Here is a 24394-nt window from a genome sequence, read left to right as displayed (position 1 = left end):
AGAGGTGGGGAGTGAGGTTTATATGAGCAAGCCAAGATGCAGCAATCTTAAGGAGTTCTCATCCTATGGTAAAGGAAATTTGTCTTTAAAATGAATGTCTAAATATTGCCGGTACCCAAACTGGAATTCCCTGTTGAAGCAGGCAAGTTGGGCTCCCTCTCTTAATTTATTCAGTGGTATCTTTAGTATAGAAGGTGTCCTCTTCTTTAGTGGTCAGAGGGATAATTGGTTAGATACAGCCTATATCTTTTATTGTAATTTAATATGTTTTTTTAAATTTTGCAATAATTAAAAATGTTTTTATTCCTCCTTGCTTTACTCTTTTGTTTTTAAACTGAGTTTTATTATTCACACTTGGTGGAGGAGTTAGAAAAGGAGGATATAAATAAATAAATAATCTCTCTCAGATGGAAAATTTAAAAGATGGAGTGGAGGATGCATGGCCCTCCAAAAGTTGATGGCCTTCAATACCCATAAGCTCTAGGCAGCATAGCCAATGGTGAAAGATGATTTGGTGTTTCAGTTAGAGAGATGAAATTTTCATAAAACTTGAACTTTGGAGGGGAGGTAATGGGAAACTTCAGGGGGAAAAATGCAGTATTGGTCCCTTTTACCGGTCAAAAATATTTTGTTATTTTAGCAACATACTACACTATGTATACATTGGCTCAACATGGGAATTTTATACTGGATATATTAAAAGTATGGATGTTACAGTTAATAATAATTGATTAGAAGCTGTGGTGGAATAAACCTATTAAAACAGGAGAAAATATTAAAACAAAAATGTATTTGTTACTTCTAGTCCTCTATAGTGCCAAGCAGATGTGCAGCATTTATTTTAATAAAAACAGAAAAAGAGAAACCAAGACCTTAAATTCTAAGGTTGTGAGATATTGTTCATAGTATTCTTGCTACAGTTTTTAGGAGTAGGGTAGGAGTAAATATACAAACATCTTGTCTTAAATATTTTAGTCTCTATTCTAAAATAAAATATTCTATAACCTTTTTTCTGCAATTTTTCTCTGGAGCAAAAAAGGTCTTCGTGGAAAAAAACTATTTTTTGGTCTTTTTATTCCACAATTTTTTCCTGGTCCTTCACATCACCAGTCCAACAACATCTGGAGAACTATAGGTTGCATACCTCTGGTTTAATCATTTTTTTAAAAAATTGCTCAACTAAGTTGAAGGATCCCTCTTTTTGACTATGTTTTCCTTCTTTCTTGTCAGAAACCAAAGGTCCCACCAGGCCCTTTGGAGTCCTCAGTCCAGTCAGATAAGTCCCACCAGCGGGAGAAGCTAGAGCGCTTCAAGCAGATGTGCCAGATGCTGGAGCGGGTGAAGAACAGCAGCAGTTCTAGTTCCAGTTCGGATTCAGACTCGGATACGGACTCCCATGGCTCAGACGGCTCCAGCGGGGGCGTATCAAGCCGAGCCACTTCCCCAGCCACCCGTTCCCAGCGCCTGGCTGCCTTGGGCTTCAGTGCCAGTGAGGAAGAGGATGAAGACGAGGAGGAGGAAGAAGAGGGTGGGAGGCGCAATGGCAGCTCAGAGACAGCACGGAACGGCAAGCAGCCCAAAGCTCGGGGGAACTCTCAGGAGAAAGAGAACAATCATCGTCCATCCAGCCGAGGGAGTGAGCGGGCTAAGCAGCAGGCGGGCGGGCGCAAGGCAGGCCGGCCCGCTGGTCAAACAGGGCTCCGCATGGTGGCCCGGACTCAATTCCTCAACTGGCCCCTGGTGCCCTCCCCTCCCAAGCCCCTACTGCAGCTAGAGAGGCACGTGGTCCGGCCTCCCCCTGACAGCCCTGAACCTGACTCCCTGCCTTTGGACAGCGGCTCTGACCACATCATGCAGCGGGACATTTGGTTGGCGGTCTTCCAATACCTCAGCTATCGGGAGCTGTGTGTCTGCATGAGGGTGTGCCGGACGTGGAGCCGTTGGTGAGTGGCACATTGCATCCAGGGACGGGATGACTTGGGGCCTCAAGTGCCCCCCTACTGGAAATACAGGAAGAGGGATGCCACTGGGAAACATCACAGCCCTTATAGTTATTGAGGTGGGAGAAGAAAAGGGGGAGCTAATGTGCTGTGGCATCTGCCCCCATCATTTTCCATTGGCATGGTCTCTGCATCAACCCTTTCTCTGGTTCAAGCTGCCTAGAGCTGTTTTGTTACCAGTTTCTGCCAGTCCTGCAAGTTAGGAGCTGGGTAATCTGCACTTGCTTGGCACTCACCTTACAAATTCTGTAAATAGAGTTGATAGTATGGACAAAATGTGGGGGGGAGAAAAGTGAGTGCCCATGGCATAAGTATTCTTGACACCGTGCTAGCAAACCACCTGTCAAGATGATGAGTCTTGTGTCTGTGGTGGGAGGAGAACATGTGTATTGCACAGTTTTGTTCAAGCTATTGTTTAGGCCCATGAAATTTATCGGGGGAATTCTTGGGAATCTATCACGATGAATCCTGGAAGTTGTAGTCCAAAGGGGAAAAAAGGAAGCTAGGGTAAGCTTTGGTGGTGGTAGTGTTAATAGCAACAAGACCAACAATTCATTTATGTGTCACCTTTTTCTCAATAGTGAAACTTCAAGCAGATTACAAAATGTTCAATTCTGATAGAAATATATTTAAAAACTTCAGTAAATATATATATATATGTCACTTAAAATTCAGTTTTAGTTATAGAATTAAAGCCATTTAAAGTCCATTAAAAACAAAACAAACAAATCATATTGTTAAAAACCCTTTTCAGTCAATTCCTAAAAACCTAGTCAAAATAGGAAAGCTTTCTATTTGCCGGCATAAGGATGGAGCCATCTTCACCTCTCTAGGGCAGGAGTTCCCAATTCTGGGAGCATCCCCCAAGTAGGCCCTCATGGTATGGTAAAGAAAACAAGTCACATAGTATCTAGGCAACCTGATGTATTAGGATTGGATTTTTGTAGACCCAGTCCACTTTTATCAAATGTGTATCTCTCTAAGATATCAGAAGTTTCTTTGCTTACCTCCCTGTTCCTTATCCAGGGAGCTCAAGGGTGGCATAAATGGTGTGCTCTCCTTCTCTCCAACTTGCCTCCACTAAATAACCCAGTGAGACAGGTTCAGGTGAGAAATGGTGACTGGACCAAGGGTATCATGTCAGCTTGGTTTGTGGCTCAGCCAGGAGTGTGCCTGGTCTCTTGGTCTTTGGGGATGTTGGAAAAGACTTTTCTGCAGAGCAGGAGAGCTGTTGTTCCATGTAGTCCTTTTAAGTGAATGTTGGTAAGAGAAGCAGGTTGTTTTCTAGGTTGAGACCTCAAAAGAGTTGAGAAAGGGAGAGGGGAAGGAAGAGAAAGAATTTGTAGTAGCAAAGACAATAAGATGTGTTTGCATTTTCTTTGCATGTGGAAAGAAAGGATAAGTCCTAAGGGAAAGAATAAGATATGCTTCCACTTTATTACTTAATACTGTTACTTGATTTAATTATAACCCATCTATTTTCCAGCCCTGGTACTTAAGGTGGGTGACAAAAATTCAAATAGATACAGTTCAGAGAGGTCGTCAATAAAAACATACAAGTTTAAATACAATTAAACTACCAGTAGACCTAAAAACATATCCATTAACAAGCAAGAAGTAACAGTGGTACAGTACAATTATTGAAAGTCCTTTCCTCATAAGTAGGCAGTTCCTAAAGACATGGTAAAACAAAACAAAGAAGTCTACATCTGTTGATAGAGAGAGCCAGGCCAGCCTCTCTAAGAAGAAAGGCCCAGAGCCTGTGGGCAGCCACCAAGAAGGCCCTATCATGTATGTACCAAACATGGCTGTGAAGGTCAAAAGATGAGAAGGGCTTCCTCTGAAGGCTCCGGAGCCTGGATGGGCTCACATATGAGCATATGAACCTTCCCATTTAAACTCTGGTCATTTTCTAAGACCTTCCATCAAACTAGCGCACTCCAGTGCGTTGGACAATAAAGCCCATAATATGCAGCCAGTATTGATGTGCTGCTTGGGTTGTAATCTCAACACATTTGGGTTGCTCCTGCTTCAGGAAAGCTGATCTACTTTGCCTTTTCAGCTTGAATGGATACATATTATATGTCAGCAATCTTAGTTAACACAAAAGCTGGTTGCAGAAAAATGTGAATTGGATTGGTGCTGACGGACAATCCTAGCATAAAAATACAAAGCTAGTGTGTATGAAACAATTTTGACTTGGTTTGTCCTTTTTGTAAACCTACATGTTGTTTCTGATTTATGGCGACGCTAAGGCAAACCTATCGGTATTCTTGGCAAGATTTGCTCAGAGGGAGTTTGTCTTTGCCTTAGCTGTCTGAAATTTTTGCATTTGCTGTCATTGGGGGCAGCGTATTGTGAAAAAGTGTCTTGCTGCATGGATGTTGGCAGAGGAGATTTTCTTCCTATCACCAAATAAAAGTCAACAATCCTTCAAGGCAACCTGTGTATGATGACTTTTAAAGTAGCCCTTTCCATACAGCAACTATTTGTATGTTAGAGTGTGAACTCTTTGACACCATCATTGTTAACATCTAAAAGTAGACTTCCTCCCTCTCCCCTTCTTCTTCCACTGCTTTTTTTAGTTGAGCAGGAAACATCTGTCCTGTGGGCACTGCCTACATCTGAACTGAAGTCACTTGAATATTTTCAGGCTATAACAATACCACTGCTTTCATCCCATGCACCTGAAGAAAATCCCCTCCCCACATATTAATTGACAGTTCTGTGTAAAGTTTTTAGCCTCTCCATTTACCAACAAAGGCAGAATTATTGTGGGGGAGAGATGTATGAATAATGCCATTTTACTTTATATCCCCCTTTCCTTCCAATAGGGGACCCAGGGCAGCTCAAAACACAGATTAAAATAAAGCACAGATGTAGCTCTGTTAACAAAACCTCTGAAAAAGAAACTCTTTTTTACCAAGCCTTTTTATGCCCCTGCCTTTTCCTCTTTGTTCTCTGTATAGCTGAAATGTTTTAGCAGCAACAGCATTGAGAGAATGGGAAGCAGAGCTGGAGAAACATTTTTGAGTGCCAAGATGCAACAGCATCTGCACAGTAAGCAATGCAATAAGGCTTGAGCTGGGAAAGGGGGAATTGGCTCTAGCCAATTCTACTGCTGCATGTCTTTGCCTACTACACTCAAGGTAAAATATCAGCTGCCTCCAGAATTCTTTAATGACCCTGTGTGAACAGCAAAACAGAGAGAAAAGGGGAAAACCAATAAAGCCTGTCTCAACAGCTCCCAGCATGTTAAAAAAAAAAGGGGGGGGGGGGACTTAGATTTGTAAGTTAACAAAACAGGCTGGCAACCTTTAGGTGACTACTGTCCATCTCCCTTTTAAATATTATGGGTTTTTGCTTGAAATTTGTGCCATTCCCATTACATGTAGAACATAACCTTTCTAGTTGCATCTTTTGTAAAGTTTGTTTCTCATACCCAAAGAGGCTGAGAAAAATTGTGAAATTGGTTTGTATCTTAAAGTTGTCAGTTCATTTAATGGGAAAGTCTATTTTTTGCTCTCCAACAATAATAATAATAATAATAATAATAATATGTTTTATTTGTATACCGCTTTTCCTACGATCAAAGCGGTTTACAGCATACATATGCATATACAACAAAGCAAGTAACAAAAAAAAAACCTCTGCTTCTCTCCCCTCAAGATGGAGGTCAGGGGAGGGCTCTTCAACTTGGCAGGCGGAGGCCTGTTGTTTCTTGCCTGCTTCCTAAGCTTTGGTCCTCCAGGTATTTTGGACTTCAGCTCCCAGAAAAATCCAGCCAGCTGGGGCAAAGTCACAAACTCTGGGATCTGACGTCCAAACCAACTGGAGGACCAAAGCTGGGGGGCCACTGGTATAAATGGAACATGCCTTTTCAGCCAGTGTCACTTAAAGCTCTTCCAGCTTAATTTAAAGAAATACATGAGTTTTTGGGTTTGGCTGGTTTTTTCCAATTCCACATGTACTGATTTCATTCTTGGGGGGGGGGGAAGGCCCTGTTTGTAGTGGTTTCTTGGATCTGTACTAGACTGCTTCTCAAGGTTTATTTTGCTTATTAAACCAGGGCATGGTTTAGCAGAGCTAGTTAAGCTGTTTTCCTGAAGAAGTTCTCTATTTCCTTGATGCATTTTGTTCAGAAACTTCTGACAAACTTCTGGGTTGAGCTGGAGCCTTTGAACTACAGTGGTGCCTCAGGTTACGAAATTAATTCGTTCCGCCGCGGCGTTCGTAACCCGATACATTTCGCAACCCGAAAAAGGCTTTTCCGAAGCGCGGCTAGCGGCTGGAAAGCCGCTAGCCGCGCTTCGCATTTGAATTTCGCGCCGATATTTTTTTCGTAACCCAAAAAAAAATATCATAACCCGGAACAGTTTTTTCCTATCTATTTTTTTCGTATCCCGGAAATTTCGTAACGCGATCAATTCGTATCCCGGGGTACCACTGTATTGGAGTGTGTGTATGTGTGTGCCTTCAAGTCACCATGGATTTCATAGGTGTTTTTTTTTTACTGTATTTATACCCAGCTTTTCAGCCAGAAACACTCTCAGAGTGGCTTACAGATAGTCAAAAAGACATGACACAACAGAAGAAGGGAATGGCAGTGGGAAGGGGAATAAGTCCAGCTGTTCTTCTCTTCCTCTGAGTCCTGGACCATGGCAGATGGACTGGAAGGAGGGCTCGTCTTCTTAGTTCAGGCCAAGCCTGATGAAGCTGGCAGGCCTTTCTCTTCATCTGAGGCTGGATGATGTCAGATGGCAGAGAAGGGAGGGCTCATCTTATATTAGGCCAGGCCTGATGGGGCTAGCCAGCCTTTCTCTTTCTCTGAGGCCAGATGATGTCAGATGGCAAGGAATATCTTAGTTTTAAAGGCAAGGAATGCATGTTCCTTCCTCTAAAATATAGTCTACAGCACCTTGTATTCATTGGTGGTCTCCCTCCTGCTTATCTTCTAAGATGAAACAAGATCTGGTGCCTTTAGGTGCACACGAACCTTTAGCTTACTGGTGCCCAAACCTGACTGCCCACACATTACTGATTTTCAGCTTCCAGAAGCCTTGCTGGTATGCCCAGTGACAGTCATCTGTAGATGCAAGATTGGGAACCACCAAATGGTAGAGTTTAAAGAAACCTCAAAGGACATGTAGTCCAATCACTTGATAAAGGGACAATCTGCAGCTAGAGCCATGACCATCCAGACTCTGTTTAAAACTCTCCAAAAAGGTAGAATCTACCAACTTGGTTTATAAATGTACATGCCTGGGGGGGGGATTAAAATAAAATACAGAAATCAGAATTGCTGGTTCAGGAGGTACCCAGCGGAGGTACCCAGCATTAGGAGCTGATGAATCTGATATGAAACCTTATTCTAGTCTTTGTTTGGGTCCCATTAGGAAACACATTACATTTGATGACTAATGGTGAAGCGTGCAGGTTTTTGTAGTACCTGGATGGGAATCATGCAATCTTCCAGATGTTGAACTGCAACTCCCAGCTGTCCAAGACAACATGGGCAGTCCTTGTTACAGCAGAATGGACAAACAAACACTTTGAAATTATACTATAGGTTTTCTCCCACCCTCTTTTCATATCCATACTCTCTCTCTCTCTCACTCGCTCATGCTCTCTCACTAGGTGAACTGAATTACATTTCCCCTCTTTCCTGGTCTTCGGCCCACCATAGGTGCTGTGACAAGCGGCTTTGGACACACATTGACCTGAGCCGTCGGAAATCCATTACTCCCTCCATGCTCAGTGGCATTATCCGCCGGCAACCAGCCAGTCTCGACCTTAGCTGGACCAACATTTCCAAGAAGCAGCTAATGTGGCTTCTCAACAGGCTACAAGGTATTGTGGGTGAGAAGGATGGGTTGGCTGGGCTAAGGGGCGGCAGTGGCTGGTGCTTACTTATTTGAAGTTTTTATCCCATTCATAAAGTCACAGTTGTCAAGAGGTCCTCCATTATGTTTAAAAGATGCTGAAGTCACAAGTGAGGACAAAAAGTGTGTGTGTGTGTGTGTGTGTGTGTTTAGAATCCATGGCAGATTACAAAAATACAAAAGCAAAATAAATCTTTTAAAAAACTAGATAGATACAAAAATTAAAACCCAGTTAAACAAGATATCATATTAAACATAGCTGAAAGCAAAATAGAGTTTAAAATACAGCACAAGCAACCCATTAAAAAAGAAAAGACTCCATGCAATCAATTATAAGTTTGGGGCAGTTATGGAGGAATGCAGTTTTCACCCCTGCATGTCCAGGTTCACTGGATGTGACGTGCATAGATTCCTGTCATTATTTTTGGCCGATATACAGCCAAAATAAAGGCTTGGGGTGAAGCTTCTAAGGAGCAGGAGAAGGCAAACCACTGTTTGCAGGCAGTTCTGAATGCTTTGGCATGGTTTAGGGTGAAAATTACATGAAAATCACACCAGCTTTTTAAAAAATATATATTGAGGGGCTTTGGGTGACAGCCTGGGTGCTTTAGGGGGCACAGAAGTGGGGCTTGGGGAGTCAGCTTGTGAGTATATCTGTACTTCCCACTTGGTCCTTAAATGTCTAAAATTCGACTCACTTGCTGGACTTATGGCAGACCTAGAGAAGAGACCCCAAAGCTTGGAATTAGTTGTCAAAGCACTCCAAGGTTAATCACTCACTGGGCGGCTGTTGTCTGTTCCTAGCAGCAAGAGGACAAAGGGAATGTCAAAGGTGTTTACAGGCCTCCTGCACACCCTCCTTTTATGTTCCCACTGCCTCTCTGGCTACATCTCTGGGCTGTAGCAGATCTCTGAAGGGAAAAAATCTGAATGATCAGCCTGTTTCTGGTCCTTGTCACTTTCTCTTGTTTATTTGTAAGTTCATCTCGTTTTGCTTCCATATCAACATGCATTTTTTAAAAATGCTTGAAAATCAATAGCATCTTCCAATGTATTTTGGTTCACAAGGTAACTTTTTTGTCCTGTTTTATCCTGAAATAGTAATTTTTATACAGTTTCCATATACAGTTGATGGCATTGTTGCCTAACCTTCTCATTAGTAATTTCAGAGCTTGGAGGTAACACATTAAAAGTTACTGTCATTGCTTATGGCCCAAACTGAATATCAGATGATCAAATTTAACATGGTTGTACCTAATTTTGAGAAATAGGTGCTGGGGGGATGCTAGGATGTCACCTAAGAAGAAGGGGGTCAGTAGCCTGAAAAAGTTTGGGAACCACTGATTTAAAATCTCATGTATAGTTTTAAATTTTAAGTTGTTTTGAGTGTACAGTGCACCAGCGCCATATGCTGACGCACTATATGCGGCCTACACCTTACGTGGAAGCCACACTGCAATGAAAGTAATGACGTGTGCACCACCACAACCATGCGCACCATTGTTTCCAATGGTGCATGAGCATACAAAGATTTCCCCTTATGCAGGGGGATCCAGAACGGATGTCATGGGAACAGGGCAAGACATAAATGTTTTAATACATGAATACATCAAGAGGCTTTCTGAGGTGCAGGATAGGACTTCACAGCCTCAAAGCACAACATTTTTGGGAGTGGGGGAAGAATCAACAAAGGAGAAAAGTACAGAGTGAGAATTTGTTACATTTTTTAGAGGAAAGGTGGGGCAGTTTCTGATGTTCTCGCCCCCTCTGAGTGTTGTCTTGTCCATCTTTTCAGGCCTCAAGGAGCTCATCCTGACTGGCTGCTCTTGGTGCTCTGTGTCGGCGCTTAGTACAGCTAACTTCCCTTCCCTGCGGCTTCTGGATTTGCGTTGGATTGAGGACGTCAAGGACTCCCACCTCCGTGAGCTGCTGTTACCTACCACAGACACTAAGCCAGGTAAAAATTGGGTTCACCAAGAGAAGGCTCTCTGATCAATTCTATTCCTTCCTGGACCATGGGAAAATAAAGTTGATAATTCACTGTCTTCTGTCCCTGCATCAAAAACTCATTTGAATTACCCTCTTAAATGCTTTCTTAGAATTTCTGCATCCTGAGCTGTGAACTGTTGCCACAGTGTTAGTCTTTCTTGTCAAGTCATGCTTGCATAATAGATGATCCGTTAGTCCCTTCAGGGCCATTAGCCAGAAGCTCCACAGCCCATTTTTAACTTTTGCTTGGGATGGCAGAAGTGGGCTGGTTCATGTTTAATGAGCTGTATTTGGGTTGTCATGCTTATCTCCTCAAGGCTGTGCTTTCCCTTTCTTGCTTAGCCTTAATATCCAGAATCCTTTCCTGCCCTTTGGTGAATTCAACAAAACCCTCTCAAGGAAAGTCATTTCCGAAGCATTTGCTCCCTGCTGAAAGGGATTAGCAGCATCTGGGCCCTTGAGCTATTTTTGAATGGCCATTCCCAATACCTCTCATCACTATATGATGCTGACCAGGGAATTTCAGTGTAGCAACATCTGGAAGGATACAGTTGCCCACCCCTGCCCTCTTGTGATGACTGGTTTTGTATGGCTCAAAAAAGGACAAGCTCCTGCTTTCCCTCAACCTCCCCAAGATTGTTATCCTATCATTAATCAGTTTTTATTCCTTTGGGATACCTCCTGCTACCCACTGGCAAGTGGATAATGCAAAATTATGGGAGATGAAATCTAACATCAGGTGACCTACAGTGCAGCATTGCATTCCCCAACTTGTTCTCATCTGGATCAAGGGAGGCTTTTTAGTGACCTGCTGCAGGACACATTCTTTAGAACTTTAGCATGACACACTTTGATGCTTAAATTGATTTGCTGCTCCAGAGTAGATTTTAATTCAATAGCAGTCATTCTCCCTCTTACTGATATGCTTTTCACAGAAGATTCTTTCTAATAGCCCTCTCTGTGTTTATACCTGACCCTCTCTGTCTCTCACTGGCCTATCTAATTTTTAACACACAAGCTTGCAGATTATATCCTTTCCCCATAGCCCTCCTCCCAGCATTCCATGAGCCATGATTGGGTGGCTCCACTCAGGCTTCCACAGCTTCTCACATCACACATGTCTTGTAGTATTGGCTACAATCCACTTCCCAAAGCAGGCTATCCCACCTTCTTCGCTGGCCTTGGCTCACTCACCCACATCTTTTTCTCCAACCCTGCCAGGCCAGACTGATAGTCGAGGCCGGCTCCAGAATGTTTCTGAGCTGCGGCTTTCTGGGCTGGACATCACGGACTCATCCCTGCGCTTGGTGATCCGGCATACCCCTCAGCTTGCCAAACTGGACCTGAGCCACTGCAACCACGTGGGCGACCAGTCTGTTAACCTGCTGACCGCTGCTAACTCTCCACTCCGAGAGACCCTTGCCGAGCTCAACCTCGCTGGTAAGTTGAGCCAGGGACAGGGATGATGGTGGGTAGGATCCCTCTCCCTCAAAGCCATTTGTTGTTCCATCTTTCCTGCTTGTCCTAGTGCCAGTACTTGGTTAGCCTTTAAGAAAACCCTGAGATAAATTTCCACCTATCCATACCAAACTATTTTGGATAGTATGGAACATAAAAAGTCAAATATGTGCCTTCAAATTGTTTGTTGACATGGCAACCCCACAAATTTCATAGGAATTTCCTATGCAGGGAATACTCAGAAGTGGTTTGCTCTGACCTTCCACTGAAATATAGCTTACAGCCCCTGGTCTCCTTTCCAAGTACTAAGTAAAGCTGATCCTGCTTAACTTCTGAGATCAAATAGAATCTGGTGCCTTCAGGATATTTAGCCAAAGGAACATTACTTTTTTGAAATTATTCATTGCTTATTTTGAAAAGTAACTCATTACATTACTTTAAAATATGGAAAGGAATCCAATAGCAGCCTTAAGACTAACTGGGAGAAAGAAACTCCTAGCATAGGCTTTCTAGAAAGTTCCAGTTAGCTTGGATCTAGTTGATAGTAGCATTACTTGTTCTTATATTGTGTGTTGCTTGTTACTTGTTCTTATATTGTGTCTGACACAGGCCTTGATTTAAGTGTAGCAAGGATTCAGCGATTACTTTTATGGCCTAAATCCAATTATTACTCCCAGTTAGGCCAGGCTCACTGAATCACTTCAATCACTAAATGTTGACTTACCATTCAACAGTTGATTCAATGGGTCTACTCTTGCTGGCACTACCAAATTATTATTATTATTATTATTATTATTATTATTATTATTATTATTATTACCGCCATTTAAACCTGACTTCATGTTGGATTTTACAGATGTTCTAGAAAGAAGCAAGAACAACTATTTTTATATTCAGGAGAGAACAGAAAAGTAGCCAAAAATCTAGAGAACATTTCTGATCTATAATTTTTATTAATTGTGTAATTGTTTAACTGTCAATAGCTCTGTGCCCCCAAAAGCCTGCAACTTGTAGGCTTTTTTAAGGCTACTGTGAACTCACTACACCTGTCCCTCAGAATACAGTTCCCATGGTTCTTCCAGGCACAGAAAACATCCTAAATCTGTAAATAAGTATAGTAAAGAACCAGCACAATTTAGGGGTTTGAGCATTGGACTAGGATTCTCAGATACCAGGGTTCAAATATTCACTCTGACATGGAAGCCCACTGGGTAATCTTGGCTGAGTCACACACTTTCAGCCTTAGAAGAAGGCAATGGCAAACCTCCTCTGAAGAAATCTAACCAAGAAAAAACTGTGAGTGGGTCACCATAAATTAGAAACACATTGAAGGCACACAACAATAAAGTGTGCCAAATTCCTACAGCATATGCCAGAGATAGGAGACATATCTTTCATCTGTTGTTGGTCGGCATCTCCCATTGGCCCCAGCCACCAATGGCAATGGTATGGAATGATGGAGATTGCAGTCCAGTAACATCTGGTTTGCCTAAGTAGCCCACCACTGTAAGCCACCTTTTGAATAAATTATTCAAACAAGTGTCACTGGCATTTTGGGAGGCTGTTGAGCATAAAAAAACATCTATCCAATTTCTCTTTGTGGAGTAGTCTCACTTTCAAATCGCTCTGCATTCCTGAGAGCTAGAAACCTAGGTGTTATTGAATAACATTGAGATATAAAAGAGGAAGCCTGCTGCCAACTGCTCAGATCTTGAGGTGTCACTCCCCAAATCAGAATCATATTTCAGTAGTAAATATAGGTTGCTTTCTAAACTGGGAAGAGCTTTGAACTGTCTGTCCCTTTCTTCGGTTATAGGATGTAACCGGCTGACGGATCAGTGTCTGCCCCTTTTCCGCCGCTGCCCACGCCTTTCCCGCATTGACCTCCGCTCTTGCCACCACATCACACCTGAGGCCTGTGCCCGCTTTGCTGAAGACTCGGTCGCCAACAGGGCTTCTGTTCCCCCTGCCCCTGCCTCAGCACCTCCTTTCCGTTGCCCCGAGGAGAAATTGCTGCTGAAGGACAGCTAATACCCGCCCTGGGGTGGAGGCGCAGGGAGACTCTGCCTCACCAATCAGACAACCGAACACGGACTCTGAGAGAACCTTTCTACTTAAAGCCATGCACTGAACCAGAGTGGCGTCTCCACCCCCACCCCCTTGAGCGTGCGGTAAGGAAGGTGAGGGGTTGTGCTCCCCTGACCCGTCGGGCTCACTGCAGGGCAGGTCGCCTTTTGCTCCATCCCTTTGTTCCAGGACAGCCACAGAGTAAGTGTGGCCTGCAGCAGCCTAGTTGCTTTACAGTGCTGGGAAAGGCGTATTCCTCCCATCATGTGTTGCGCCGTCTCATTCTTTCCCTGCCCCCTAAAACATCGATCTGTGCCACCGTTGGTACCGCAGCTCTCTAGGGGTGGGTGTGGCAAGGTGGGTGGGAGCTTGACACTCAGCCTTGAAACGCCAGCTCAGGAGGAAGGCAGCTTATTGTATGGTGTTGGATTATTATTTTTCTCATCCCTTCCCTGATGCAAATGTGCACTCCAACTTCATCCATTCCCCCCTCACACACACATGCTGCCTTTATGATTTTGAAAGTGTGTGTGAGTCTGCCTGTCTGTATGCCTGTCTCTCCTTCCCTCTGCCACCTTTCCCAGATGTTTGTTTTCAGTGTGGCTTTTAAAAGGGTGGTGGTGGGGACCCGGCAGCTGATACTTAGATTTCCCACCCTGCCTCACTACATGCCCACTGAAATTCCGTCCACACCAATGCACACACCCCTTTCCCATTGCAGTATATAGGCCTTGGGTTGCCATGTACGGATGGGTTCAATTCCCTGGATGCCCCAAAGGCACATTCTTTGTATACATGTCCTTTTCCACCATCTTTCTCTTCCCTTATTCCCCCCCTCCAAGCTGATCTGAATGTTCAGGTGGTCTCGCACCCACCCATGAATTTTGATGCGTGTGCCTGACCCGTGCACAAATTGTGCTTAAACACCAAAACTGGTAACATGCACACATTGCAATCCATATATACACTGTCTCTGCTGCTATATTGTTTACACAAAAACCAGTATGTGCACGTGGACACACATGCAAGGCACATGCATGAGTGGACCCTTCAATGGATGCTCAGCCCTCCACATTTACCTTTACACCTCCCATCTCTATTTCTTGTCCACCGCACTTCTATTCACACTTTCATTCATTTTGCATACATTCAGAAACTTTTTCTGAGTGTCCACATCTCTCTTTTTTCCTCATATGGGGACTTACATCAGGCATGTCTGTCGACGCTCAAAGAATTTTTGTTCCCTTTTGTTCTGTCTGTAGTAATCCTCATGGTTCTCAACCAGTAAGGTCCCTGCCCAGTTTGGCCAAAGTAAATACAGCACACTCTTGACATGCACTTGCACGTCATTCTTGTACCATATCACAAACACAGACAGGAGAGGGAATTTCTGTTTTTGAAGACTTGTCACTTAAAAGGCTCCTTGTAAGAGTGAACTTGTACATTGGGTGAAGCGTGACATTAAATCTCTCTGTATTAATTTAGAACATGCAGAAACCTTTTCTAAAGAGAGACCTGGAAAAAATAGAAAAGCTATTTCTTATGCTTGTCCTCTTTTTGCAGTCTGAAATGGCACAATCCATTCTATTCTCTCATTCTGCTGTGTGTCTTGGACCACTCCAAGGACTCCTTAGGGTATTCTTTGAAGTACAAGTGAAGCTGGAATACAGCTCATTCCCATGCCCATGAAACTCATGTTGTAAATCTCCATATGGCCTGTATGGAGGTTTACAACTTTGACTGTACTGTCAAAGAAATGTGAGATGCCCCATTCCACCTTTGGTGCTGATAGCCAGACAAAAAGAAAAGATGAGCACTCTGAGCAGCAGCCATATGCATTAGCGCATGTGTACCACATGTACATTCTCGGCTTGCTGTCCCACTGCCTGTCTGCATTCTTGTTCATTCTTCTTATATAGACACTTCTATCTACAGTTCTACTCTGGTAGCATTTTTACTCCTGCAAACACACTCAAGTTATCCTCCCAGCCATTCGTTCCTTCTTCTCCAGACCACAATCCCCCTTTCCTCCCTCTCTAGCCTGACCCCTGAGGTTGTGTGTCTGCCCACCATCTTTACCAAATTCCACTTCTCCTCCTCCCCTAAGAAGCCTCTCATATGAGATCTAGAGACAAACAGAGCTTGAAGTCAGGGTGGGTTTAGCATGTTGTCTCACTCTATCTTTTTGTTTTTGCTGTTTTTCTAACCTCATCCTGGGAGGTAAATGGCAGCTGTCTTGTTCCTCTCCCTGCCCCCAGTTCCAACTCCCGTATTCCCCCCCCCCCTTACCTTGTTTGTTCAGGTCCATAAGCTTTAATAACCACTTTTTGGAAACCAGGGGAGAGGAGAGAGCGGCATTTCTTTGCCACAGTACCACACAGGTGGGGCTGGGGAGCAAGCCAGGCCTTGGCTTAATTCTGGTTGCCCTTTGCCCCACTGTTTCAAACTTGAACCTCCCTCCTATTTTGTGTGTGTATGTGTGCACACATGCGTGCACGTGCGTGTGTGTGTTTCTTTATTTTAACAGGGTTGGGAAGAGAAATACTGTAGAAAAGGGTGCAAAAAGAATGTTTTGGACCGAAGTTGTGCCTGTTATCGGTCATTTTGCTCCTTCTATGTGTAGGTGGGGTGACACGGTTAATACAATTCTTCTCTTCCTTTATGTATGCTGTCTGGGGTTGGGCTAGTATCCTCTTATGTGTTTCCTCACCACAGCTCTCCTGTCCTCCCCACCTTCCTTCACCTCCATGTTGCTTTCTTATTGACTTGCTAAATGGAACAGGGATTTGAGTTTGGTAGGTTTCCAAAGGGAGCAGCGTAGCAAGTAATAGAAGATTATCTATGTCACACACACACACACACTCTAAAGTTTCTCCCCTTCCAATCTTTCTCATTACCAAGGTTTCCCAGAATCCCAGCTCTGAAACTCCCTCCCCGTGGCCCCTTCTTTTCCTCACCTCTTTTCTGTCTTCTGCATCCCAGAGTCTCTAACCTGGTTTGTCAGAGGGCACCAGAAACATCCATTCTGCATGTTGGAATTTGGGAAGAGGGGAGATGGCGTGAGACTGGCTTTCAAATTGGTAATCATAACTTTTATATAATATATATACACACACTTGAACGTTCATTTATTACTAAAGCATTACTTGAAAAACGCAGCGATAGGTCTTGGAATCAGAGGCGAGGTTTTCGGTGTTTTGTTCGTTTTTTTTTAAAGCTTCTGTTGGGTGCTCTTTTTATTGTTTTCAGAAAATTGGTTTGGTTTAATTGTTTTGTTTTATTTTATTTTATTTGTCTGATGAAATAAAAATCCTTCCCTCTCACTCCATTAGCCAAAGAGGGCCAAGGTATCTTTCCTTTCCCCCCAACTGCTCCCATTTCTGGACTTTCTCCTTCCTAAGTCATCCCTTATACACTCCTAAGAAGAAAGTATTACGTATTTGAGAGGTGGAGAAAGCGGAGGAGACTTAAGAAGATGATGTAGTAGAGCAGGGGGATTCTGCCTTCATGGGGAAGTGGGGAGAAGTCCAACAGGTCGTTCCACTTCCATAAAATGTCAACTTTCCTTCTGGCACAGCATAAATATGTACTGTATTGCCTTCTCTTAATTTTGTCTCCACTCTCCAGACACTCCATGGTGCAAACCAAGTGGATTAAATCTCACCAGAGCAAGCTCCTTCCCCAGGTAGACTTGGGCCTATGCTCTCAATTTCTTGTACACTAAGAAATAGCCACATGTGGCTGTCAGTTTTCACTGCGTTCAGGATGGGGGGGGGACACAGAACAAAAGGGTAATATTAACAAAAGAGGTGAGGAGTTTCATTACCTGTGCCATGGTGACCCATCCTTGCCTTTCCTCCAACAGTCAAGGATGGTGATCCACGAGGAGGTGCTGTTTCAAACATATCCTTTAGGGTTTGGGGTGGTTCTTTTGTTTCGTTTTAAATCTTTGTTTTGAATGGATGTTGTAACTAAAAAAAAGAGAAAAGAAAAATACCTCAGGTTTAAAAAGAAATGGTGAAAAAAAAAAAAAAGAATATGATCCAAGGGTCTGTTAAAGACTGCTGCTTTCAGGGGGAAAGTTTGATGTGGGTCAGGGAGGCGGATGGACCAATTTGGAACGGTATCCATGGCCAGAGATGTGTTTTGGACAGAGGGGATGCAAGCAATGAATCCCCCCCCTTTTTTTTTTCTCTGCTTCCCTCCCCTACACGGCTTTTCCCACCTACAATCACTGGAAAGGCATACACTCACATCCTTGGCACATAGGCAGCTGTCTCTCCAACACAAAGGGACTGCTCCTGGAATGATAACAAGCATATAGAGAAATATCTCCTCCTGAAATTCTCTTCCTCTAGCTTCAAATCCTCCCAAGATGTAGCCTTCCCAAAATGCTCCAAGGTTCCCCCTTACCTGAAATTGGTCTGTCATGGCCATCTCTCCTAGACACACTACACCACAAGCAGGGGCCAGACACACACTACCACAAGCAAAGCTAGACACATTCTACCACTGACATCCCTATGGACCTTCTCCTAGTTTAGCAGACCACAGCTGTATTCTCTCGTCTCCCCTTTTCCCATGCTTGCTTCCCAAGCCTTCATCCTTCATACAACTTGAATCACGCAGGTGCCCACTTCTCTCCTCCTCACCCATCCGTCGAGACAAAAAACAGCTGGGGGGGGGAGAGAAAGTAAAATAAAATGGGGGAGAAATCCAGTTTGGAGCAATGTGTCTTTTGCAGTGTTCAGCCTGCACACCTCCATCCCAGCCTCTTGGGACTGTTGAGAGGGGCGGGGGCCGCGAGAACAGTTTCCAATCTGAATTTCAGGGGTTCTGTTATTGTACAATAACTGTTTGCTATATAAATGAAACAAAATCTTAAAAAAAAAACCACAAAACAAATGAAATATGTGTTTTGGTCTTAAAAGCCTGCTTGGTTTTGTTTCTTGTTTTTCTTGTTTATTTTTCCACCACCCCCCACTCCTTGGTTTTGTTTTGTTTTCTTTTTTGTTTTTTTAAAAAAGTGTTGTGAATAAAAATGTTGGGTTTTTTAATTATTATTATTTTTTAATTTTTAATGGGTTCTGTTTTATGGTTTCTGGACATATTTTTTATAAACTCTCCTTTTGGTTTTTTCAGAGGTTTTATTTTGTTTTTCTTTTGTGTTAGCGCCGACAAGCGGGGTGGGGGTTACACTCTATAGGGCACGGATGAGAACTATGAAGCTCTCTGTTGGACAGCAACTCCCAGTATGCCTCACCATTAATTATGCTGCCTACAGCTGCTGGGAATTGTAGTCCAACAACATCTGGAGGGCTACTTGCTGCCCACTCCAGATTACTGGTGGCTTAAGATAGCCCTTGACAGAATGGAAACTGGAGGCATGTCACAGCCTTGCATTGGGAAAAGGCTCATTTTAAAGTCTACAACACTGACGCTTGGTGGGGACTCCCCCTGTTTTATATACAGTTGGCCCTCCATATTCACGGATTCAACTAGCCACGGTTTGAAAATATTTTTAAAAAAATAAATTCCAAAAAGCAAACTGTGATTTTGCCATTTTATATCAGGGATATCATTATACTCTGCCATTGTATTTAATGGGACTTGAGTATCCATGGATTCTGGTATCAGTGAGGGGCCTTGGAACCAAACCTCAGCAGATCCTGAGGGCCCACAGTATGTATGTGTTCCTTTTCTGGAGGTTGGCACCATCTTTGTCTAGGCAAATGGCAAAATCAGGAGGTGGACTTTACTGTTTCAGGCTAGAGGTAGAGACTCACAATATTGCATATATTTTCCTAGATGCATTTAAACCCACACACACAAATACACACACTTCCTTCCAGGTAGAAAATTAGCACCTTTCCCTCTGCCATGCTAGTTCTCTACTTGCAGGAATTTATTTGTTTTTATGGGGGGGGGGGGATCTCAAATAACACACACACACACACACACCTGCAATCTGAAAAGCAAAAATTGCAAAAGCAGTGCTGTGAATAATTTAGTGCAGTGGATGTGGATAGTTGTTTATGGCCTATCATTCATGTAAGGAGGTCTCTGTGGCCTTATCACTATTACTCCATTTTATCCTCACAACAGCCTTCTGAGGTCAGGTAGGGTGGGACTGAATGGATTGGCTCAAAGTAACCCAGTTACGGTTATCAAACTGAAACCTGGAGAGAACATCTGTATCTTCAGTAGTTGTGCAGAACAAAGGGTTTTTTTAAGCAAGCGTTGCTTGTCACACCACCATCTGAGGAAGTAGGCTCAAGTCTACAGAAGCTCATGCTTCCAGCTTCTTTCTTTCAGTTAGTCTCAAATGTGCTACAACATCCCTTTGCATGCTGATTTTCCAGACTTAACATGGCTATGTCTTTGAGTTCAGCCAAGTAACAAGAAACTTCTGTTGAAATTCTCGCTTCTACACAACCTTTACAAGTTCAGGAGCCCTCTTCAGTTTTCAATCTGGCCACCCCAAACCCAGTGAACTTCATGATTTAGGCTCTGGGGAGGGAGGTGTCCCCTGGTACTTTCCACCAACTCAGTAGATGTGCTGCATCACAGTGCTCAAGAACAACACTTCAATACACTTGGGTTGTATGCTGGTTGTGTGCCAGTCTGAGACTGGTTATGTTAAGTAGACACATCAAGGTTAAGATCTAGGCTCCAAAGAGATGCATTGGCTCTATGATTGCCAGACTGAAAACTGGAGAGGGCTCCTGTACAGTACCTTTATTGGTTATGTAGAAGAGGGAATTTCAAGAGGTGTTGCTTATCACACAACCAGGTAACAAGCCACCGATGCTGAAGTTCCCTCTTATACGCAACCATTAAGAGCCAGTGTGGTGTAGTGATTTCAGCGTTGGACTATGACTCTGAAGAAAAGGGTTTGATTCCCAGCTCAGCCATGTAAACCCATTGAGTGACCCTGGGCAAGTCACACTCTCTCAGCCTTAGGGGATGGCAGTGGCAAAGGCAAGCCCCCTCTGAAGAAACATGCCAAGAAAATGTCATAGAATCATAAAGTTGGAAGAGACCCCAAGGGCCATCCAGTGCAACCCCCTGCCATGCAGGAAATCTCAATCAAAGCATCCCCAACAGATGGCCATCCAGCCGCTGTTTAAAGACCTCCAAGGAGGGAGACTCCACCAAAATCTCCAAGGAAGGAGTGTGTTCCATTGTCAAACAGCCCTTACTGTCAGAAAGTTCTTCCTAATGTTGAGGTAGAATCTCTTTTTCTGGAGCTTGCATCCATTGTTCCATGTTCTAGTCTCTAGAGCAGCAGAAAACAAGCTTGCTCCCTCCTCAATATGACATGCCTTCAAATATTTAAACAGGGCTATCATAGCACCTCTTAACCTTCTCTTCTCCAGGCTAAACATCCCCAGCTCCCTAAGTCGTTCTTCATAGGGCATGGTTTCCAGACCCTTCACCATTTTAGCAATGGGTTCATCTTAAGAGTTGCCATAAGTTGGAAATGATTTGAAAGCACACAACAACAACACAAGTATTAAAGGTACAAGAGCCTGCTCCAGTTTTCAGTCTTGCAATTCTGTTATTGCTATCTCATTGAAATGCTGGCTTCTCATCATACTGAATTGCAAACTGCTTTGGAAGCTCCTTTTGTTGGGCCATAGTTGGTGAGCTGCACTTTGGAAAAGACCAGCATTGAGAGAAGTCCCATGTATTTCTTAACCAACCAAGGCTGACAGCCCATGGTTGCCAAAACAGTATGTAATTTTTTTGAGATTTGGAATGATTTTTATTTAAGTTCAATTCAGTTGTGTTTTTAACTACTTGGCAGCCACTGACGAAAAACCTGCCCTCTACTGATTTGCTTTGCTACAGGTTTTAACATCCTGGTGCCATAAAATGGGGATGGAAATGCAAATACTCTTTGAGAACAAGATTTCAATTTACAATCAGGATGATAAAACAAAGAACATTTCCATGGGAATCCCCATTTAATTTCCTCTAGTGCTTGTCTTTGGACTTGGACAGACAAAGAACTGGGTTCAAACTGCAATAAAACATTGATTCTGAAGTGAAAAAGACTGGCTTATGATATATTCCTGAAATGACGCAAAGGTACTGCTGGAAGAAGACTCTTAATGGCTGCATCTGCACTGCAGAAATAATCCAGTTTGACACTGCTTTAACTACCATGGCTCAATGCCATGGAATTCTGGGAATGGAAGTTTTTTGTGACACCAGAGCACTCTAACTGAAAAGACTAAATGTCTCACAAACTACAGCTCGCAAAATTGGCAATTAAATTGGTGTCAAACTGGATTGTTTCTGCAATGCGGATGCAACCAGAATCTAATCTACGCTGCCAAGAAAAGAGAGGGAGAAGGTAGCTTTGTTAGAAATTTAAAATAATAAAAACCTTGCTTATGCCTTTCTTACAAACAAATAGCCTTTCCTATGTCCCCTTATGGCTGTAGCTCTCCATGCAGAACCCAGAATTCTGACCAGGGCTGACCCAAGACATTTTGTTCCTTGACACAGCATTTCACAAGATTATGACAATTTCAAATTACAGGTATATACAAATAGTAAGTGAACACTGGCTGCCTTTCTTTGGAAAGATAGATAAGGGAAGAATCTTTAGAGAAATGGTTGAGCAAGACGGACCCAAATTCTGACTCGGTATGAGGTAGTCTTCTGTCTTATCAGTCAACATCTTTGTCAACTACTCGGAAGAATAGAGGGCATACTTATCAAATTTGCAAATGACACCAAATTAGGAGGAGTAGCTATTACCCAAGAGGACAGGATCAAAATTCAAAATGACCTTAAGAGATTGGAAAGCTGGGTCAAAACTAACAAAAGTAATTTCAATAAGGAGAAATGTAAGGTACTACACTTAGGCAGGAAAAAAATGAAATGCACAAATACAAGAAGGGGAACACTTGACTTCACAACAGTACATGTGAAAAGGATCTAGGAGTCCTAATAGACCACAAGTTGAACACGAGTCAACAGTGTGATCAGGCAGCTAAAAAGTCACTGCAACTCTAGGTTGCATTAACAGAAGTATACAGTAGTGTCTAGATCAAGGGAAGTAATAGTGCCACTCTATTCTGCTTTGATCAAGCCTCACCTGGAATGCTGTGTCCAGTTGTGGGCACCACAATTCAAAAAGGATGTTGACAAGCTGGAGAGTGCCCAAAGGAGGATGGCCAAAATGGTAATGGGTCTGGAAACCATGCCTTGGGAGGAAAGACTTAGGGAGCTGAATATGTTCAGCCTGGAGAAGAGAAAGTTAAGAGGAAAGAAAGGAGATTTGTTCTTGACATGCTGGTCCCTTAGGGGAGTGGGTACAAGAATGAATCTGTGGACCTTTCTCTTGGCTGCCCCCTCCTGATCTCTTTGTCTCATAGAATCAGAATCAGAGTTGGAAGAGACCCCAAGGGCCATCCAGTCCAACCCCCTGCCATGCAGGAACTCACTATCCAAGCATCCCTGACAGATGGCCATCCAGCCTCTGTTTAAAGACCTCCAAGGAGGGAGACTCCACCACTTTCCAAGGGAGTGTGTGCCACTGTCAAACAGCCCTTACTGTCAGGAACTTCCTCCTAATATTGAGGTAGAATCTCTTTTCCTGTAGTGTGCATCCATTGTTTTGGGTCCTGTTCTCTGGAGCAGCAGAAAACAAGACAGCTCCCTCTTCAATATGACATCCCTTCAAATATTTAAACAGGGCTATCATATCACCTCTTAACCTTCTCTTCTCCAAGCTAAACATCCCTAGCTCCCTTCCTTGTAGGGCTTATTTTCGAGACCCCTTTCTGCCATTGTCCTCTGAGCAGAAAGGCTGTTTGATGTGAGGGTGAAGATCTTTTCTAGATAAAATAATTTCTTGATGCGGGGGCCTTCTATCTTTACAGGTCAGGGTGGGACGATGGCAGCAGGGTGCCAATTTCCTTGGGATGAGACTCTTCTCCCCATCTGCATCCCTATCCCAGGAGGCCCATGGGGATGACACCATGGATTACACCACTGGCTAACATCAACCCAAAGCGTTTTGCTGCATGAGATGGAGCAGCTCATAAAGCTATGGCATCTTTCCAATTATATACCAATGGTAAACATCCAAAGGTTGTTTTTTGTGGCTTTTTGGGGCTGTGTGACCATGTTCTAGAAGAGTTTCTTCCTGACGTTTCACCAGCATCTGGGGTCAGGAAAAAATTCTTCTAGAACATGGTCACATAGACTGAAAAACCCACAAAAAACTATGGATGCCGGCCATGAAAGCCTTCGACTTCACATCCAAAGGTTGGCCATATAGCAAACCCAATAACATACTCCACCTTTTTGGGGCTAACCAAAAATCTCCTTTGCCTAACAAAGGGGCCTGTGGCCTCACAAAGGATGGAGACATACCGGTTTGCAAAGGAAGTGTCTTTTTGTGTTGCAAATGGATGTTAAATTTCCTGGACTTTGAGAATCTCCTGTAGCCCCATGGTCAGGAGGAGGAGGTGCCAGCCTGCAAGAGATACCATCTGAACTAAGAACAAAAACAGCAAAATGCAGGCCCATGACTAACATCTTCAGCTGTTTTCTCCTTTATGGTTTTTAACACCTTCCCTGATGAAGAAATCAGTGGAGCTTCGAAAGCTTGCAACACATATATTGCGCATTTTGGCTGACTCAATAAAAGCATTACTTTTATAGATTATGATGTTATTGGATATACAGATGGTGAGTAACTATTGGCAGGGACGTGGCTAGGATTTTAGGAAGGAGGGGGTCCAGACTAAGTACCATCATTATAATGGGGCTTGGGTGTGGCGGCACAGCAGCATACACCATTCATTTTTCTAATGGAAGGGGGGGGTCCGGACCCCAAGAACCTCCCCCCCCCCCCCCCCCCCCCCCCCCCCCCCGCTACGTCCCTGCTATTGGCTACCTTTCTTTGGAATGGATGGTGAGGAGTCTTCAGCAAAGTTCAGCAAGATGGACCCACATTCTGACACAGGATGAGGT

At 43.5% G+C, this 24394-nt stretch overlaps 2 protein-coding genes across 4 annotated transcripts in view; both read left to right on the top strand.

Moving 5' to 3' along the window:
* The window catches only part of FBXL19 (F-box and leucine rich repeat protein 19), a 36170-nt gene extending 17276 nt beyond the window's left edge, over positions 1-18894 (top strand). The window contains exons 4-9 of one of the 3 annotated variants that reach the window (XR_006104514.1): positions 1231-1943; positions 7687-7850; positions 9678-9839; positions 11093-11311; positions 13146-13597; positions 17024-18894. Coding sequence is in view for 2 of the 3 variants with exons in the window: in XM_042472868.1 (XP_042328802.1) it covers positions 1231-1943; positions 7687-7850; positions 9678-9839; positions 11093-11311; positions 13146-13360 (1473 nt within the window). In the remaining variant the exon portion in view is untranslated. Of the gene's footprint in view, positions 1-1230; positions 1944-7686; positions 7851-9677; positions 9840-11092; positions 11312-13145 lie in introns of all 3 variants that reach the window. The other 2 variants (XM_042472869.1, XM_042472868.1) reach the window with 2 other exon arrangements.
* Positions 1-24394, top strand: part of PRSS8 (serine protease 8) — a 687619-nt gene that overhangs the window by 144111 nt on the left and 519114 nt on the right. The window lies entirely within an intron of this gene.

The sequence above is a fragment of the Sceloporus undulatus genome, chromosome 6, assembly GCF_019175285.1.
Source record: "Sceloporus undulatus isolate JIND9_A2432 ecotype Alabama chromosome 6, SceUnd_v1.1, whole genome shotgun sequence".
Classification (NCBI taxonomy): domain Eukaryota; kingdom Metazoa; phylum Chordata; class Lepidosauria; order Squamata; family Phrynosomatidae; genus Sceloporus; species Sceloporus undulatus.
The sequence above is the reverse complement of the archived record's forward strand: the minus strand, read 5'-3'. Positions and strand labels throughout refer to the sequence as shown.